The 14,778-nt window shown below is 42.7% G+C and overlaps 2 protein-coding genes across 2 annotated transcripts in view; one reads left to right on the top strand and one right to left on the bottom strand.

Moving 5' to 3' along the window:
* Positions 1–1,187: 1,187 nt before the first annotated feature.
* On the bottom strand, positions 1,188–6,559 carry TMED1 (transmembrane p24 trafficking protein 1). The gene is made up of 4 exons (XM_073587540.1): positions 6,301–6,559; positions 3,908–4,005; positions 2,353–2,536; positions 1,188–2,271 (listed from the first exon to the last, which is right to left on the bottom strand). Exons 1-4 carry the CDS (start codon positions 6,460–6,462, stop codon positions 2,053–2,055), a joined length of 663 nt encoding a protein of 220 aa, XP_073443641.1. The 5' UTR covers positions 6,463–6,559; the 3' UTR covers positions 1,188–2,052.
* A 5,578-nt stretch (positions 6,560–12,137) lies between these two features.
* CUNH19orf38 (chromosome unknown C19orf38 homolog) overlaps positions 12,138–14,778 on the top strand; it is a 42,705-nt gene continuing 40,064 nt past the window's right edge. The window contains exon 1 of the mRNA XM_073587586.1: positions 12,138–12,183. Within this exon, the coding sequence (XP_073443687.1) occupies positions 12,162–12,183 (22 nt within the window). The 5' untranslated portion in view covers positions 12,138–12,161. The remainder of the gene's footprint in view (positions 12,184–14,778) is intronic.

Genomic DNA, 14,778 nt, shown 5'->3' with positions numbered 1-14,778 from the left:
CAAATTACTCCAGAACAGTGGAGAAACGACAACAATGAAGAATAGGGGCCTAAGTGCTTGATGTGTGGACTACCTCAGTCCAAGGGATTGAATTAATTATTTTGAACCGACACTTGAGGTCCTAAGTAGCTACAAAGTTGACCAAGTCAAGGAGTTAGGGATATCAGGCCGGTCATACGTGGAAGACACCAAGGTCTACAAGAAGGTCGACTCGGGACCCTCCGCTCTAGGGGGACTCCTGATAGCCTAGATGTGTTCTACTGTTGCATTCTATGGGAGTTGAGAAAGTATCTCCTATAGAAGTCATCAGAGGGGACTAAGTCTGGTCAAAATGGGCAAACTATAAGTGCATGTTGCGCCTTCCAGTTTTGGAAAACCCCTTTCTCCCTGTTGCACTTAGTGTTTAAAAAAACACATACACAAAAGAAAAAAAGGGGGGGGGGGGCAGAAGCGGTGATGCTGCACTAAGAAGCCTATGGTCATCTTGTGCGCTGAGGATGTTGGAAATCAGAATTTAGGGTCCTCCCTGGCCAATTCTGGTGAGGTCACATAAATCAGGTTCATCGTAGGAGGAATGGTGATGTCATACAATGGCATATTGTTAGGAGTGATGATGTCACCAGCACAACTGTTCTGAGGACTGATGTCAGAGCGAAGAGGCGGGGTTATCACGAGAGCTGGTGATGTCATGCCTTGTAATACGACTGATGATGTCACAGAGGAGGCAGGGTTCTCAGGAGACCTGGTGATGTCATGTCATGTTACAGGACTGATGATGTCACACACGCAGTAATAGGAGAACTGATGTCACAAAAATTATTATGTTAAAGCCAAGAACACAATTATCTTTCCTTTACATAATTGTCTTTTAATCCCCGTTTTCCTGGCCAGATACACACAATACCGGCTATACTGAGCCTGCGGATCGTGTCTTCCCTATATAATACAACACAGTAAACGTCACAGACGTATCGCTTCTCAAAACCCACATTAAGAACAAAAACCTATTGCAGGCACTGAGAGGAGAAGCTATAAAAATACAAAATTCCTTCATAGCAGCAATATGGTTTATGGTAATCTAAAAAGGGGATCCCCATACGCCGCCACTCTGCCCCGACCACCCCGTGACTTATTTATGGCAACGTGAACATAAAATAAAGGTTGCACAAGACAAGGCGAGAACAATCGGTAATTAAAACGCAGTTTATATAAAAAACATTTCAGAATTGCAGCATCTCAGAAGGTAAAGTGTAGCTGATCGGTGCGATTTCTCTGCAGTACTGCTGGTGTCCCCACGGGGGCGCAAACTCACATCCTGAGGCATCTGCCTCTTATGGCTGGTGACGGGATCTGCAGATATGGAAGGAAGCGGAGCCCCGTTTTCTTATTGCTATTGTAGAAAGCTGCTTACAGACTGCTGAAATACCTAGAGCTGCTGTTAGGGAGGGCCGAGAGGCAGAGCACGGAGAGGAGAGACGCAGCCTTTGTTGGATTGAGATGGTGCTGGGAGAGGGGAAGTAAGAGCTGAACCATTTCCAGACTGGAGAACACAGAGCCGCTATAGAAAGCTGTGAAAGGAAAGACAATCCTGTCCCGGTTTCAAAGGCCAAGTACCAAAAATAAAAGATTAACATTTAAGGCGATTGGTTTGGGGGTCAGACTATGGCAGGAGCAGCGTGGAGCAAGAGAGGGAACGGAAATCCTCAAAACTGCAAAATGCTACGGACATTCACGAGGCATCTTCCAGTTGATGGCTCTACTCTTTGATTTTGTGGCTCATGTGATAAGCAACATTTGAGGAATCATTGGTTAATGACGGATGAAATGAGAAGACCTCTTAAAGTCAAGAAAGACCCAGACTGCATCTCGTCAAGGTCGTGACCACAATCCCAGATATTCTTGTGCTTTTTAGATTTTTTGCAACTTTTTTTTTTTTCCCCTAAGTTTTACATGGATCTGGTTGTGTAAGCCGGGAGGAGGTCACCCTTCGCTCCGATGGAAGACTGTAGAGATCACAAACAACCGGACGGCGGGTGGAGGATCTTCCTCGTACTACGTCCGAATCCTACGCTTGTCGTCAAAAAGGCTCTTCAGCATGTAAACCTGGAGGAAGGCCACAACGACCAACACCCCGAGGTTCACGGCCGACCAGAAGGTCACCCTGTCCAGGTTGCTCTCTTGAAGGTTGCGGTCTCTCGCTTCGAAGGCTCGGAGGACGGTCTGCATCTGCATGCTGCGCTCCAGCCTGGACTTCATGCTCTCGATGGAGTCCTACCAGGAAAAGAGGAGATGATGAGGAAACACAGAAGGAGCATTTTTTTTTTTTAAGCCAGAACATAGTTTTAGCTTTACCTTAATATCTTCTATCTTTATATCCAAGAGCTCGTCCGGCTCCACTATGTCCGCCCAGCTGTCCGGCTCGTCGTCTCCCTGCTGAGTGTCAAAGATCAACTCGAAGAAAACCAACTTCTCCGAGATGGTGCTGAACGAGTTATCGAAGCAAATCATGTAGTCTCCGGCCTCTGTGGGCTCCACCCTGCAAGACACGACATACTCCAAATAATAAAAAGCTATATTGCTCCAAATATATGATAATATACAGCTGCATCTCACAAAATTACAACATTACCAGAAATAAAGACGTGACATAGCTCACTCTGTGTGTAATGACTATAGAATATAGGAGAGTCACTTATTCTACTGAAGAACTGAAATAAATTCACTTTGTGCTGATATTCTAATATTGTGAGAAGCCCCTGTATGTAAAAACATTACATTCCAACACCTATAACAACATAAATCCCCGGCACTGGGAAAGTGTCAGCAGAAATCACCTATTGTTACACCAGGTGCTAATGTTAAACATAATAATACATAAAATAAAAATCAACAACAACAAAAAATTATCTATAAAGATAAAACACAAAAATCAAAAAGAAATCTTGCAACTCTGATGATGGACGCTAGGTGTCATACTAGACTCACATGTCCTGTACAGAAACACTCATTAGTCTCTTCACAAACAGGATAACAAGGACTGATGACACAGGATCCACCATTCCCAATAGGTGACGTCACAGCTCACCACCTCCTCCTCCTGAATAACTGAGAACACCTCTATGTACAGTAGATAACACAGGAGCCACCATTCCCAATAGGTGATATCACAGCTCACCTCCTCCTGTACAATGACTGATAACACCTCTATATACAGTAGATAACAGGATCATCCTTTCACAATAGGTGATGTCACAGCTCACCTCCTCGTCCTGTACAATGTCTGATAACACCTGTATATACAGTAGATAACACAGGATCCACAATGGGTGATATCACAGCTTACCTCCTCCTGTACAATGACTGATAACACCTCTATATACAGTAGATAACACAGGATCCACCATTCACAATAGGTGATGTCACAGCTCACCTCCTCGTCCTGTACAATGACTGATAACACCTCTATATACAGTAGATAACACAGGATCCACAATGGGTGATATCACAGCTCACCTCCTCCTGTACAATGACTGATAACACCTCTATATACAGTAGATAACACAGGATCCACCATTCACAATAGGTGATGTCACAGCTCACCTCCTCCTCCTGTACAATGACTGATAACACCTCTATATACAGTACAGCTGAGCCCCTACACACCCACGTAATCAGCTCTTCCCATAATCCTGAAATACCAGTTGTCCCTGTAGAGGATTATGGACGATGGTCGTCCCATCAGGTATTTCAAGATTTAGGAGTGAGAACCATTCCAGGAGCAAACACACAAGGTCCAGGGACAGGGTCAGAGGTGAGCGCTGTGTCGCCATTAGGGCCAGTCTAAGGGGCAGGTAACAAGTAATGTTTGTTTTCTTTGAAAAAGTAAAAGCAGTAGCTGATCACTTACGTGTGAACACCGTCAGATCTCCTCCTCTCCATAATCAGAAGGATCCCGGACGGGGTGGTGACCGAGAAATCCACGTCCAGACCAGCTCCTCCAATCACCTGGGTGAGAAGGGATGACCATGTCACAAATCATAGTAGCAGATCAAGACCCAGAGTACAGCTCTGGAGTATAATACTGCAGGTAACTCAGGATCATTAATGAATGTACACAGTGAATGCACCAGCAGAATAGCGAGTGCAGCTCTGGAGTATAATACAGGATGTAACTCAGGATCAGTAATGTAATGTATGTACACAGTGACTGCACCAGCAGAATAGTGAGTGCAGCTCTGGAGTATAATACTGCAGGTAACTCAGGATCATTAATGAATGTACACAGTGAATGCACCAGCAGAATAGCGAGTGCAGCTCTGGAGTATAATACAGGATGTAACTCAGGATCAGTAATGTAATGTATGTACACAGTGACTGCACCAGCAGAATAGTGAGTGCAGCTCTGGAGGATAATACAGGATGTAACTCAGGATCAGTAATGTAATGTATGTACACAGTGACTGCACCAGCAGAATAGTGAGTGCAGCTCTGGAGTATAATACAGGATGTAACTCAGGATCAGTAATGTAATGTATGTACTCAGTGACTGCACCAGCAGAATAGTGAGTGCAGCTCTGGAGTATAATACTGCAGGTAACTCAGGATCATTAATGAATGTACACAGTGAATGCACCAGCAGAATAGCGAGTGCAGCTCTGGAGTATAATACAGGATGTAACTCAGGATCAGTAATGTAATGTATGTACTCAGTGACTGCACCAGCAGAATAGTGAGTGCAGCTCTGGAGTATAATACAGGATGTAACTCAGGATCAGTAATGTAATGTATGTACACAGTGACTGCACCAGCAGAATAGTGAGTGCAGCTCTGGGGTATAATACAGGATGTAACTCAGGATCAGTAATGTAATGTATGTACACAGTGACTGCACCAGCAGAATAGTGAGTGCAGCTCTGGAGTATAATACAGGATGTAACTCAGGATCAGTAATGTAATGTATGTACTCAGTGACTGCACCAGCAGAATAGTGAGTGCAGCTCTGGGGTATAATACAGGATGTAACTCAGGATCAGTAATGTAATGTATGTACACAGTGACTGCACCAGCAGAATAGTGAGTGCAGCTCTGGAGTATAATACAGGATGTAACTCAGGATCAGTAATGTATGTACACAGTGACTGCACCAGCAGAATAGTGAGTGCAGCTCTGGAGTATAATACAGGATGTAACTCAGGATCAGTAATGTAATGTATGTACACAGTGACTGCACCAGCAGAATAGTGAGTGCAGCTCTGGAGTATAATACAGGATGTAACTCAGGATCAGTAATGTAATGTATGTACACAGTGACTGCACCAGCAGAATAGTGAGTGCAGCTCTGGGGTATAATACAGGATGTAACTCAGGATCAGTAATGTAATGTATGTACACAGTGACTGCACCAGCAGAATAGTGAGTGCAGCTCTGGGGTATAATACAGGATGTAACTCAGGATCAGTAATGTAATGTATGTACACAGTGACTGCACCAGCAGAATAGTGAGTGCAGCTCTGGAGTATAATACAGGATGTAACTCAGGATCAGTAATGTAATGTATGTACACAGTGACTGCACCAGCAGAATAGTGAGTGCAGCTCTGGGGTATAATACAGGATGTAACTCAGGATCAGTAATGTAATGTATGTACACAGTGACTGCACCAGCAGAATAGTGAGTGCAGCTCTGGAGTATAATACAGGATGTAACTCAGGATCAGTAATGTAATGTATGTACACAGTGACTGCACCAGCAGAATAGTGAGTGCAGCTCTGGAGTATAATACAGGATGTAACTCAGGATCAGTAATGTAATGTATGTACACAGTGGCTGCACCAGCAGAATAGTGAGTGCAGCTCTGGGGTATAATACAGGATGTAACTCAGGATCAGTAATGTAATGTATGTACACAGTGACTGCACCAGCAGAATAGTGAGTGCAGCTCTGGGGTATAATACAGGATGTAACTCAGGATCAGTAATGTAATGTATGTACACAGTGGCTGCACCAGCAGAATAGTGAGGGCAGCTCTGGGGTATAATACAGCATGTATCTCAGGATCAGTAATGTAATGTATGTACACAGTGACTGCACCAGCAGAATAGTGAGTGCAGCTCTGGGGTATAATACAGGATGTAACTCAGGATCAGTAATGTAATGTATGTACACAGTGACTGCACCAGCAGAATAGTGAGTGCAGCTCTGGGTTACACCAGTCCCCCTGTGGTCACCGTAGAGGGTCTCCCCCCAGTAACACGTATGACACGTGACCACCCCCAGCACACACCTATGCCCAGCACATACCTGGTACTCCACCTCCATGCTGGCATTGTACAGCGCCGGCTGGTAGAAGCACTCCTGCCTCCCGGCCGGCAGCAGGAAGGTGAGCTCCGAGTCCTGCGGCTGGTTCAGCCCTGCAGATATCAGCGGGAGCAGCAGCAGCACCAGGCCGCGTGCAGGAGCCATCAGCACGGCTCTGACTCCCGAGGCGCTTCCGCCCACACTGCTCCGTCAGTCATCGCCTCACACATCCCTCACTTCACACTGACTCCTCATTGGCTTGGGGAGCCATCGCTCTACATGTCTCCTCTTCCTATTGGATGTGATCGATAAGCACCGCCCCTCAAGTTATCTTCCATGTAAGGGCAAGAAGCTGACCTGTACCAATGAGATTGGTGGCGGCGCCTGTACCTGCCTGACCTCCGACCTCTGACCTCTGCCTCCTGCCTGGGGGTTGTTGAGGGGGGGGGGGGGGTTGCCATCAAAATGAATAACAAGCATTTTTTTTGCGGAGAACTTTTGGACCTGCTCAGTTTGAACACAGCCTGGGGTTCCCATGGGCCGCTGTTCACCAGGTGAACTGTCCTTTTGTCCTCTCTGGCTGGAATGCGTCTGAGTATTTATCTCCCTGTATAGGAAAGCTCAGCAGACTAAAACCACCACCCACACCAATAATAATAATAAAGTGCAGTCCATTAATCTGCTAATACCCTGGGTTTTCTGATTTACCATCAGTAATGGGTATCTTGTGAAAACGTAGGTCTACATAAACCCATTAACCCTGTATGACCTGATACAGACACTAAGGATAATATCTAGCCCATAGATTTCATGTCACTGGTCTAATATACACAATGATAGAGGATGAACTCATCCGATCACGTAGTGCAGACCCATCACGACGCGTTTCCCCAGGACGAAAGACCAGGGTCCATCAGGGGAAGAAAAGGGGCTTGCAGATGAGAGGCAGCTATAGTGCGCCGCGTCCCATAGTGACCGCTTGAAATAAAGGGTTACATGTCTCACCATCGTCACCTATTTCATAAATTTGACAGCAGACTCCTTGATTTCCCCGCCTCACGGATTGTCCATGAGAAGTGACTCACAATTCTATTACCCAACATTCTATTACCGAGCATTCTATTACTGAGCATTCTATTCCTGAGTGTTCCATTACTGAGCATTCTATTACCGAGCATTCCATTACCGAGCATTCTATTACTGAGAATTCTATTACCGAGCATTCTATTACTGAGCATTCTATTACCGAGCATTCTATTACTGAGAATTCTATTACCGAGCATTCTATTACTGAGCATTCTATTCCCGAGTGTTCCATTACTGAGCATTCTATTACCGAGTGCTCCATTCCTGAGCATTCTATTACTCAGCATTCTATTACCGAGCATTCTATTACTGAGAATTCTATTACCGAGCATTCTATTACTGAGAATTCTATTACCGAGAATTCTATTACTGAGCATTCTATTCCCGAGTGTTCCATTACTGAGCATTCTATTCCCGAGTGTTCCATTAGTGAGCATTCTATTACTGAGTATTCTATTATCGAGCATTCTATTACCGATCATTCTATTACCGAGCATTCTATTACCGAGCATTCTATTACTGATCATTCTATTACCGAGTGTTCCATTACTGAGCATTCTATTACCAAGCATTCTATTACTGAGCATTCTATTACCAAGCAGCCTAATACCAAGCATTCTATTACCGAGCATTCTATTACCGAGTGTTCCATTACTGAGAATTCTATTACCAAGCATTCTATTACCGAACATTCTATTACTGAGCATTCTATTACCAATAAGCCTAATACCAAGCATTCTATTACCAAGGATTCCATTACTGAGCATTCTCTTACCAAGCGTTCCATTACTGAGCATTCTATTACCAAGCGTTCCATTACTGAGCATTCTATTACCGAGTGCTCCATTCCTGAGCATTCTATTACTCAGCATTCTATTACCGAGCATTCTATTACCGAGCATTCTATTACCAAGCAGTCTAATACCAAGAATTCCATTACTGAGCATTATATTACCGAGAGTTGCATTACTGAGCATTCTATTACCAAGCATTCTAGTACTAAACATTCTATTACCGAGTATTTTATTACCGAGCATTCTATTACTGAGCATTCTATTACTGAGAATTCTATTACTGAGCATTCCATTACCAAGCAGTCTAATACTAAGCATTCCATTACCGAGCATTCTATTACCAAGCGTTCCATTACTGAGCATTCTATTACTGAGCATTCTATTACTGAGCATTCTAATTCTGAGCAGTCTAATACCGAGAATTCTATTACTGAGCATTCTATTACTAAGCAGTCTAATACCAAGCATTCCATTACTGAGCATTCTATTACCAAGCATTCTATCACTGAGTGTTCCATTACTGAACATTCTATTACTGAGCATTCTAATTCTGAGCAGTCTAATACCGAGAATTCTATTACTGAGAATTCTATTACTGAGCAGCCTAATACCGAGAATTCCATTACTGAGCATTCTATTACCAAGCATTCTATCACTGAGCATTGTATTACTGAGCGTTCAATTACTGAACATTCTATTACTGAGCAGTCTAATACCGAGCATTCTATTACTGAGCAGTCTAATACCGAGCATTCTATTACTGAGCATTCTATTACCTAGCATTCTATAACTGAGCATTCTATAACTGAATATTCTATTACCGAGTATTCTATTACTGAGCAGTCTAATACCGAGCATTCTATTACTGAGCATTCTATTCCCAAGCAGTCTAATACCAAGCATTCCATTACTTAGCATTCTATTACCGAGCGTTCCATTACTGAGCATTCTATTACGAAGCATTCTATTACTAAGCATTCTATTACCGAGTATTCTATTACCAAGCATTCTATTACCGAGTATTCTATTACCAAGCAGTCTATTACCGAGTATTCTATTACCGAGCATTCTATTACTGATCACTCTATTACTCAGAATTCTATTACTGAGCATTCCATTACCAAGCAGTCTAATACCAAGCATTCCATTACCGAGCATTCTACTACCAAGCGTTCCATTACCGAGCATTCTATTACTGAGCATTCTATTACCGAGCATTCTAATTCTGAGCAGTCTAATACCGAGAATTCTATTACTGAGCATTCTATTACCAAGCAGCCTAATACCAAGCATTCCATCACTGAGCATTCTATTACCGAGCATTCTATTACTGAGCAGTCTAATACCGAGAATTCCATTTCTGAGCATTCTATTACTGATAATTCTTTTACCAAGCATTCTATTATTGAGTATTCTATTACCGAGCGTTCCATTGCTGAGCACTCTATTACCAAGCATTCTATTACTGAGCTTTCTATTACCAAGCAGTCTAATACCAAGCATTCCATTAAGAAGCATTCTATTACTGAGCGTTCCATTACTGAGCACTCTATTACCAAACATTCTATTACTGAGCATTCCATTACCAAGCATTCTATTACCGAGCGTTCCATTACTGAGCCCTCTATTACCGAGCATTCTATTACTGAGCATTCTATTACTGAGCAGTCTAATACTGAGAATTCTATTACTGAGCATTTTATTACCAAGCAGTCTAATACCAAGCATTCCATTACTGAGCATTCTATTACTGAGCATTCTATTACTGAGAATTCTATTACTGAGCATTCCATTACCAAGCAGTCTAATACCAAGCATTCCATCACCGAGCGTTCTATTACCAAGCGTTCCATTACCGAGCATTCTATTACCAAGCGTTCCATTACCGAGCATTGTATTACCAAGCATTCTATTACTGAGCATTCTATTACCGAGAATTCTATTACTGAGCATTCTATTACCAATCAGCCTAATACCAAGCATTCCATTACTGAGCATTCTACTACCAAGTGTTCCATTACTGAGCATTTTATTACCAAGCGTTCCATTACTGAGCCTTGTGCTACTGAGCAATCTTTTATCGAGCATTCTATTACTGAACATTCTATTACCGAGCATTCTATTACTGAGCAGTCTAATACCGAGCATTCCATTACTGAGCATTCTATTACCAAGCATTCTATTACTGAGCATTCTATTACCGAGCATTCCATTACTGAGCACTATTACTGAGCAGTCTAATACCGAGAATTCTATTACTGAGCATTCTATTACTGAGCATTCTAATACCAAGGATTCCATTACTGAGCATTCCATTACCGAGCATTCTATTACCGAGCATTCTATTATCGAACTTTCTACTACTGTGCATTCTATTACAGAAAATTCTATTTTGAGCATTCTATTACCGAGCTTTCTATTACTAAGCATTCTATTACCAAGCAGTCTAATACCGAACTGTCTATTACCAAGCAGTCTAATGCCAAGCATTCTATTACTGAGCACTCAACTACCAAGCAAGCATTCTATTATCAAGCAATTACCATGCAAACAATTACCAAGCAATCTATTACGGGGCATTCTAATACTGAGATTCTATTACCGAGAATTCTATTACCGAGCATTCCATTACCAAGCATTCTTTTACCGAACATTCTATTACTGATCATTCCACTACCGAGCATTCTATTACTGATCATTCCACTACCGAGCATTCTATTACTGAGCATTCTATTACCAAGCATTCTATTACAGAGCATTCTAATATTGAGCATTTTAATACCAAACATTCTATTACGGAGTATTCTATTATTGAACATTCTATTACTAAGCATTCTATTACTGAGCATTCCACTACCGAGCATTCTATTACTGAGCATTCTGTTACTGAGCATCTTATTACCGAGCATTCCATTACCGAGCATTCTATTACTGAGCATTCTATTACCGAGCATTCTACTACTGTGCTTTCTATTATCGAGCATTCTATTACCGAGTGTTCTATTACCAAGCATTCTACTACTGTGCATTCTATTACTGAGCATTCTAATAATGAGCATTCTATTACCGAGCATTTTATTACTGAGCATTCTATTACTGAGCATTCCATTACCAAGCAGTCTAATACCGAACATTCTAACACCGTACAGTCTATTACCAAGCAGTCTAATGCCAAGCATTCTATTACTGAGCCCTCAACTATCAAGCAAGCATTCTATTATCAAGCAATTACCAAGCAATCTATTACAGAGCATTCTATTACCAAGAATTCCATCACCAATAATTACATTACCGAGTATTCTATTACCGAACATTCTAATATTGAGCATTGTAATACCGAACATTCAATTTCTAAGCATTCTATTACCGAGCATTCTGTTACTGAGCATTCCATTACCGAACATTTTATTATTGAGCATTCTATTACTTACCATTCTTTGACAGAGGCTTCTATTAATGAACATTCTATTACCGAGCAGTCCATTACCGAGCATTCTATTACTGAGCATTTTTTTACTGAGTATTCCATTACCAAGCATTCTATTATTGAGCATTCTATTACCGAACATTCTATTACTGAGCATTCTATTACCGAGCATTTCATTACTGAGTATTCTATTACCGAGCATTCTATTACTGAACATTCTATTACTGAGTATTCTATTACTGAGCATTCTATTACCGAGCATTATATTACCAAGCAGTCTAACACCGAACATTCTAATACCGAACAGTCTATTACCAAGCAGTCTAATACCGAGTATTCATCTATCAAGCATTCTATTATCATGCAACTACAAAGCAGTCTATTACCGAACAGTGGGAGGCAGTCGTGGTGCCGCCACCTATGTGGTATTGTGTCAGACATAACTACGCCATTCTACAAGTCTTAGTTTCCTGATGAGTTTGTGGTCACCTATAGTTCCCTATTTCAGGGTGTGGTGTCAAAGACTACAAGATTCACATCTCAGCGACAGCAGAGTAATGGAGCTGCTGATAATTCTAGGTAAGGTTCTACACACAGACAAGTTTATATTAGCTGTGTCCAGTAAGGAGGTCGTAGGGACCAGTTTATATTAGTTGTCACCAGTAAGGAGGTCGTAGGGACCAGTTTATATTAGTTGTCACCAGTAAGGAGGTCGGAGGGACCAATTTATATTAGCTGTGTCCAGTAAGGAGGTCGGAGGGACCAATTTATATTAGTTGTCACCAAGGAGATTGGAGGAACCAGTTTAAATCAGCTGTGTCCACTACGGAGGTTGGAGGGACCAGTTTATATTAGTTGTGACCAGTAAGGAGGTCGGAGGGACCAGTTTATATTAGTTGAGTCCAGTAAGGAGGTCGGAGGGATCAGTTTATATTAGCTGTGTCCAGTAAGGAGGTCGTAGGGACCAGTTTATATTAGTTGTCACCAGTAAGGAGGTCGGAGGGATCAGTTTATATTAGCTGTGTCCAGTAAGGAGGTCGGAGGGACCAGTTTATATTAGTTGTCACCAGTAAGGAGGTCGAAGGGACCAGTTTATATTAGCTGTGTCCAGTGAGGAGGTTGGAGGGACCAATTTATATTAGTTGAGTCCAGTAAGGAGGTCGGAGGGATCAGTTTATATTAGCTGTGTCCAGTAAGGAGGTCGTAGGGACCAGTTTATATTAGTTGTCACCAGTAAGGAGGTCGAAGGGACCAGTTTATATTAGCTGTGTCCAGTAAGGAGGTCGGAGGGACCAATTTATATTAGTTGTGTCCAGTAAGGAGGTCGGAGGGACCAGTTTATATTAGTTGTGTCCAGTGAGGAGGTTGGAGGGACCAGTTTATATTAGTTGTGTCCAGTGAGGAGGTTGGAGGGACCAGTTTATATTAGCTGTGTCCAGTAAGAAGGTCGAAGGGACCAGTTTATATTAGTTGTGTCCAGTAAGGAGGTCGGAGGGACCAATTTATATTAGTTGTGTCCAGTAAGGAGGTCGGAGGGACCAGTTTATATTAGCTGTGTCCAGTAAGAAGGTTGGAGGGACCAGTTTATATTAGCTGTGTCCAGTAAGAAGGTCGGAGGGACCAGTTTATATTAGTTGTGTCCAGTAAGGAGGTCGAAGGGACCAGTTTATATTAGTTGTGTCCAGTGAGGAGGTTGGAGGGACCAGTTTATATTAGCTGTGTCCAGTAAGGAGGTCGAAGGGACCAGTTTATATTAGCTGTGTCCAGTAAGGAGGTCGGAGGGACCAATTCATATTAGTTGTGTCCAGTAAGGAGGTCGGAGGGACCAGTTTATATTAGCTGTGTCCAGTAAGAAGGTTGGAGGGACCAGTTTATATTAGCTGTGTCCAGTAAGAAGGTCGGAGGGACCAGTTTATATTAGTTGTGTCCAGTAAGGAGGTCGGAGGGACCAGTTTATATTAGCTGTGTCCAGTAAGAAGGTTGGAGGGACCAGTTTATATTAGCTGTGTCCAGTAAGAAGGTCGGAGGGACCAGTTTATATTAGTTGTGTCCAGTAAGGAGGTCGAAGGGACCAGTTTATATTAGTTGTGTCCAGTGAGGAGGTTGGAGGGACCAGTTTATATTAGCTGTGTCCAGTAAGGAGGTCGAAGGGACCAGTTTATATTAGCTGTGTCCAGTAAGGAGGTCGGAGGGACCAATTTATATTAGTTGTGTCCAGTAAGGAGGTCGGAGGGACCAGTTTATATTAGCTGTGTCCAGTAAGAAGGTTGGAGGGACCAGTTTATATTAGCTGTGTCCAGTAAGAAGGTCGGAGGGACCAGTTTATATTAGCTGTGTCCAGTAAGGAGGTCGAAGGGACCAGTTTATATTAGCTGTGTCCAGTAAGGAGGTCGGAGGGACCAATTTATATTAGTTGTGTCCAGTAAGGAGGTCGGAGGGACCAGTTTATATTAGCTGTGTCCAGTAAGAAGGTTGGAGGGACCAGTTTATATTAGCTGTGTCCAGTAAGAAGGTCGGAGGGACCAGTTTATATTAGTTGTGTCCAGTAAGGAGGTCGAAGGGACCAGTTTATATTAGTTGTGTCCAGTAAGAAGGTCGGAGGGGCCAGTTTATATTAGCTGTGTCCAGTAAGAAGGTCGGAGGGGCCAGTTTATATTATTTGGTCTGCAGTAAGGAGGTTGGAGGGACCAGTTTATATTAGTTGTGTACAGTAAGGTCGGAGGGACCAGGTGAGATTATGTGGTGTCCTGGGAAGTAATGATTCAGCCATATTATCTAGCTTGTGTTCGGATGGTGGGATGAGTAGTATTTCTCTTCTGTGATGAGTGGAAGAATTGGGCTACGATTTATTATACCGATATGGAAGACCCGTATGTACCCCAGCTGGTAATATGTGGGAATGGGGGAGGTCTGGATGTTGTGTTCCCTGATGTATGCTGGTTTGTATTATCTCTGGGTGTCTGGGCCTCTTACGCTCTATAGCAGCTGCATATTACCGTCACCTTTGGCTGAGGAGCCTGTGTGGTCCGCAGGTATAGGGCCACAGTCACTGATACCGTTGCAACCCCATGTACTGCACTGCTGCACTACATGAGTGTATAAGGCTTGATTGTGAAAAAAGTGATAACTCTGTGATCGGCTTGAGACTCCAAACCCACGTCAGATTGTAAACTT

This window comes from Dendrobates tinctorius, unplaced genomic scaffold (genome assembly GCF_039654945.1).
Source record: "Dendrobates tinctorius isolate UK_male_01 unplaced genomic scaffold, ASM3965494v1 ptg000099l, whole genome shotgun sequence".
NCBI lineage: Eukaryota > Metazoa > Chordata > Amphibia > Anura > Dendrobatidae > Dendrobates > Dendrobates tinctorius.
Note: the sequence above shows the minus strand (reverse complement) of the source record. Positions and strands in the feature narration are given on the sequence as shown.

Coding starts and splice junctions, on each gene's coding strand:
- TMED1 (XM_073587540.1), bottom strand. CDS start 6,462: ATGGCTCCTGCACGCGGCCTGGTGCTGCTGCTGCTCCCGCTGATATCT. Junction 2,537..3,907: donor AGATCTGACGGTGTTCACAC/GTAAGTGATCAG, acceptor CGTGTCTTGCAG/GGTGGAGCCCACAGAGGCCG. Junction 2,272..2,352: donor TAAAGATAGAAGATATTAAG/GTAAAGCTAAAA, acceptor TTTTCCTGGTAG/GACTCCATCGAGAGCATGAA.